Source organism: Adiantum capillus-veneris, chromosome 18 (assembly GCF_014529385.1).
Source record: "Adiantum capillus-veneris isolate H3 chromosome 18, ASM1452938v2, whole genome shotgun sequence".
NCBI lineage: Eukaryota > Viridiplantae > Streptophyta > Polypodiopsida > Polypodiales > Pteridaceae > Adiantum > Adiantum capillus-veneris.
Window position 1 is genome coordinate 6,013,567 of NC_140948.1, and position 5,281 is coordinate 6,018,847.

General features: G+C 47.6%; 1 protein-coding gene across 1 annotated transcript; it reads right to left on the reverse strand.

Moving 5' to 3' along the window:
- Positions 1-770: 770 nt before the first annotated feature.
- Positions 771-3,397, reverse strand: LOC147435181 (uncharacterized). The gene has a single exon (XM_086488291.1). It carries the CDS (start codon positions 1,524-1,526, stop codon positions 786-788), a length of 741 nt encoding a protein of 246 aa, XP_086344417.1. The 5' UTR covers positions 1,527-3,397; the 3' UTR covers positions 771-785.
- Positions 3,398-5,281: the final 1,884 nt, after the last annotated feature.

Sequence of the window (5,281 nt, forward strand, 5' to 3'; positions counted from 1 at the left end):
CATAGCTTTGATCCTGTTAAGAGCCTTGTTGACATACACAGCCTGCGAGGGGTTCATCGGAACATCCGGGTCGTCAAAACCCCAATCATCATCTGCATACACCTCTTCTCCGTCATCGAGCATATCCAATGTCTGGGAAACACTTGTCACATTATCACTACCAAGAGCATTTACCTTCAAGAGGCACTGCAACGCATACTTTTCTACAAAGAGGCATACGAAGCCCTTAAAGATATTAGAGGCATCAGTAGAAGGTGAAAACTCCCTTGGAGCACATGTGACCACTTTAAGAGTCACGTCCTCATCAAGCAAACGATCTAGGTACTCACAGGTAACCTCTTCCAGCGTATCGGTATCAAAGGGAGAAGATGTATGCTCATAATCACCTTCTTCTGATAAGAGAATATAAAAAAATCCATATCATCATCTCCATCATCAAAAGAACTCCCTACCTGCACCATATCTTCACACATACTGCCGCCTTCCTTGATGGGCAGAGCCTCCTCACCATTGAGCACATTCAGAGCTTTGAAGTCTGCAATGGGAGCGACAAAGTCTTCCTGTGCAAGCCCATGCACTGACACTTCATCCTCTTCATCAGGGATCTCTTCCACCTTGGCCTCGATCTCAATCACCACTTGTTCTTGGATATTGGACGATTGCCCAACCCCTTGCTCTGGCAGCGCCTCTATCAGCTGGCAGACCACTGTTGCCTCTTCTAAGTGCACCTGCTCAATAGTTATGTCATCAACCAAGCAAGACATATTGGATTCAGCCCATACCTTCTAGGACTCCAAGTCTGCATCACCATTAGGCACAGGGAAAATTTCCTGGTCCTTGACACATGATGGCCTGCACTCCAGGGCTGCATATGCATCAGTTCCTACAGAGCGTGCTATCGGAGACAACTCTCCATGGCCGCACATCGACTCTGGAACGAGACGCACCTCCACATGCTGCTGATCATGCTCAGGCTGCCCACCCTCTTGCTTTGACAGACTAGTTTCTAATATCCCTTGGAAGCCTTCAGTTGAACTGGGTGTACAACCAGAATATGCACCATCCTCCTCACTGTCTTGCTCTTCTACAGTATGCACTCCACTAGGCACTGCATCCAAAATCCTGCTTGAGATTCCCACATATTCAGCACTATTTGAACTTCTGCCACTACCATTGTGCTCATACTCGCCCATATATCCGCTATCGGTAGATGTCGATGATTCTTCATCATTAGTGACTACCTCTGCTATGGCTGCGGAACCCATGAACCTCTTTTGATATTCACAAAAGGCCATAAGCAGCGCGAGCTTCATCTGATACCAGCTCTTTTGCTCTGTTTCTGAAAGGTTGCAGTAGATTCTCCATGCAGCTCCGCTAAGCCCTTGCCAAGCATAGTCGGCCATCTCTCGATCCTCGTAGATCTGCAACTCCTCCATTTCTAGCTCCACAAGCCATATCCACGGTCGAATTCTCTGCCCTGGCGCTCCACTAAACCACCTGTCGATCTTGGATTGCGCCATTTGCATCCACTTGGCAGCTTTAAGGCTTTAAAACAACTGAAAGTATCTCTACATTGTCCTCAAAGACTTATATGGGAGATTTTCAACACAAAAACACCCGTTCCCCAGCGGGATTGCCAAAAGAGGATGGGGCTCGAGCAAACACACCCAGACACAACACTCACTCTCTTTCTCGTAGCCTAAGCGGGCACACTGGGCGGCTCTTATAGAAGAAAACCCTTACAAAAAATGAGCTATCACTCTTGAGCACACAAAGATGGGACTCCCTCCCTCCCCCTCTCTCTCTCTCTCTCTCTCTCTCTCTCTCTCTCTCTCTCTCTCTGTGTGTGTGTGCACAAACCCACAGGCTACAGACCCAGATGGACCTCATGCTCAAGCTTTATACAAAACAACATTTGTGCTTAAACCAAAAGCATATTTCGAGGCATATTGAGACCAGATGATCTACATAGAAACATTAACTCGTGTGGAAGGAACTTTAAGCTGAATGCTTGATTGCATGGGCGCTCATTGATGACGAGCCTTGGACATGTCCTTCTACCAAATGCCTAGCCTTTGATCTGGCATTGCAGCCTGCTTTCCTCAATTGAAACTTCTCTTGAATAGCTTCTCGATGGTTCCTCAGCTTCTTGCGGTGCTATGAGGCCCCCCCCTTGTAACGTGATGAGAGCCCCTAATTCTCAGTCTCGACTGAACTTGCCCCTTTGTAATTGCCTCTTGTGAGCCCACGGTAAAGCCCTTCTCACGGTTTTTTACTGCTCCTCGAGCCTCCTCCCTTTGAGGATTATACTCCAACTGAAGCTCTCAACCACTGATCACCTTCTACCTTTTCTCAAGCTCTCTGCTCCACCTTGTTAGCTGCCCCCTTCTCGGTATGTAATGAGAGCCGCCCTTCGACCTTGCCCTCCCAGTAGTAATTGCTCTTCGTGAGTCGGTCGCTCAAGAGAGCTCCCTTCTTTACTTCAAGCTGGCCAAGCACCTGCAGCTTCTGGCCCAGAAGTGTTCTCAGAGCCCACCGTTTTCCCTTTGAAACTCTCGGCCACCTCACTCTGCAACTCCAGGCCAGTCCTTTTATAACTGCAATTGGCAAACCCTCCTACAACCCGTTTTCAGCCCTTTTAATTGGCGAGCCCTCCTCTCTGTCTGCAGCTCCAGATAGCTCGCCGTCCTTTCTTCGCCTTCTTTCAAATTGGTCACCCTGCAGTGCTACCAAGGGGCCCTGCCGCGCCTCTTAACCCATGCGGGACAAGCTTCCCAGTCTCGGTGGCGCTCCACCTAACCGCTCTCTGATGGCGGCTCTCCTTGACTAATAATATGCAGCCCATGTGCCACCAGATGACGCCCCTGCAAGCCGGTCACCTTCTCTGATCGGCCCTTCTTATGCAATCACTGGTGGACCCCTCTATTCTTTGCAATCACCCTTGAGAGCCTCCTACTCATGAGTTCGTCAGATGGCTTCCCCGCCTTCCTGTCTGTAGCTTGAATCCGGCCTCTCTCTATGTATGGTGCTCCCTCTAGAATTTCTCAGGATGGCCGCTTCCTGCTGCTCCTTGTGAGCTCGCTTCAGAGCTTGGCCTGCAGCTCGATGGTCCACGGCCACCCCCTTATTCGATTCAGGTACCAGGCCTGGCGTCGACCCTCTGTAGCTCCTCCTAAGATGGTCCCCCCTAGCTCTAGTGCAACTCCTTTTTTTGGCAAGCTTGTGCAGGCCTTGAGAGCCTTCTCCCATGCCCATGATTACCTCGCCCTCGAACCTTCCTTACTTCACGTGGCTGGAGCATGGCTCGCCTGCTCAATTTGACCGCTGGAAACGTTGACAGATTAGAAAATAAACCACCAAGGCCTTGTTCTCACAAAACCTTATCAGCTTCCATTAATTTCAGCCCTCTCCTCAAGGTGCATGGAGAGTTGTGACTTTGACTTGAACCTTCGTCCCGACCATCAAGGGTTAGCCAATATTTTTATGATGATTCTCCGTGCCACAAGGCAACTTTTGATTCCAAAGTAGGAGGACTCAATCCCCAATAAAGTAGCCTTTGGGATTATATCTTCAAAAGCTTGCACAAACATGTGACATATACATGCTACGATGCCTGTTTGTCTTACTGGTTGGAGAGTGTCTTGCATGACGGTTAGCTTTAAGCTTCGAAATAGGTTGATCTTAGCACAGACAGGTCCCAATGAGCTCAACGTTTTGAAGCTTTCACTCAAATACACCTCAAACCTGCTTTAGCACTTGGAGAGTCATTACGGAAGCCGCCAACCATGGGGTTGTCCTGCTCTTGGATGCACTCTCTGAGGAAAATCCAAAAACCATCAACGCTTTACTACCACACACGGACTAGTTTATGCTTTTAACACCACAAAAATCACTCACCCCCAATTACACTAAATGCAACATAACTGTCAAAGGTCGATGACCTAGACAAGCCATATGCCCACTCACACCTCCCTAAGATCTCGAAAGTCCTACCGTTTGATTCTACCTTAAGTTAAGTAGTAAAATTTTGGCGAACCAGAGAGACTTTGACCTTGTAGGATTGGTCTAAGGTCATTACCTAGGGCTCTCATCCTCGGCAACGTCACCAATGTTGCCGGATACGCCGCGAGCAAATGCTAGCATAGCGAGAACAAAACCAACAACTCTATGTCAGCCAAGGACGAAGCTGAACCCGTATGCGCATGGAAACAAGGAGATGGGTGTCAATCACCTACTCGACCTTCTAAGACAATCTCTACTCAAGGAAACCAAATATAGACGTCTTATGTGCTTGTGAATGCAACTCTACCTACAATGCTCATGCTATTCGAAACTAAACCAAACGCACTCAAAAAGTCACGAAACTCATAGAAAATACTCTTCTCATCGAGAGGTCATTACCCTATGGCCTCTGACTCGATATCCTACCTAGAACCACCCTGTGCGACAATCGCGTATAAGGACAGGCATCAAAATACAGGTCACCACTTTGTGGTTTGTATGATCCTAATATGTAGCTCTACTCACCATGAACCCACAGGTATAAAGAAATCACCAACCGGACACATGGTTTGCCACAAAACTCACCCGGAAGCTTGTAGAATCTTGCTTCGCCGCCGACGACACCGGAATCGTGTAAGCTTGGCATTGGATTGAAGCCCTCGCTGTTGCTAATGCATTGGTGGTGCACACTGCAATGGAAGGTCCGTAGAGTGTGTAGGGAAGAGAAGAATCCTCTCTCTCTCTCTCTCTCTCTCTCTCTCTCTCTCTCTCTCTCACACACACACACACACACACACACACACACACACAGAGTAAACGTGAGATTATATTAATTCAAAATTCAGTCTTAGGGTTGGCAAAAATTGGCTTACATACAATTCCTCTTTAGAGGCTCGTTCTCACAAAGAATATTAGAGGCTTAACCCATTTGAAAATGTCATGTTGTTTCTAAAAAATAAGCGATACAAAAAAGTTGGGAAGGGCTTCTTCTATGTTCAGCCGTCAACACTCTCCCCCTCCGCATCCATGTCGTCCCTGACATGACGGTTCTTCTTCTTGCAGGCCGTCTGGTTGATTTGTCTCTAGTGGAAACCGGGTGGCGTGATCATCTTTAAGTATGACTCATACCTAATCTTGTTGATGCTGATTGTTGGGCCAAAATTTTTTCTGTCATAGGTATAACAACCATTAATGTAGAAAGCTTCTTTGAAATATTGGCATGTGTTAACTTGTAGTGATGGTTGAGTGGATAGATCATAAGAGAGCTTGGTGATAGTGT

Excerpts from the sequence above, each read along its gene's own strand:
- LOC147435181 (XM_086488291.1), bottom strand. The coding sequence starts at position 1,526 with ATGCAAATGGCGCAATCCAAGATCGACAGGTGGTTTAGTGGAGCGCCA.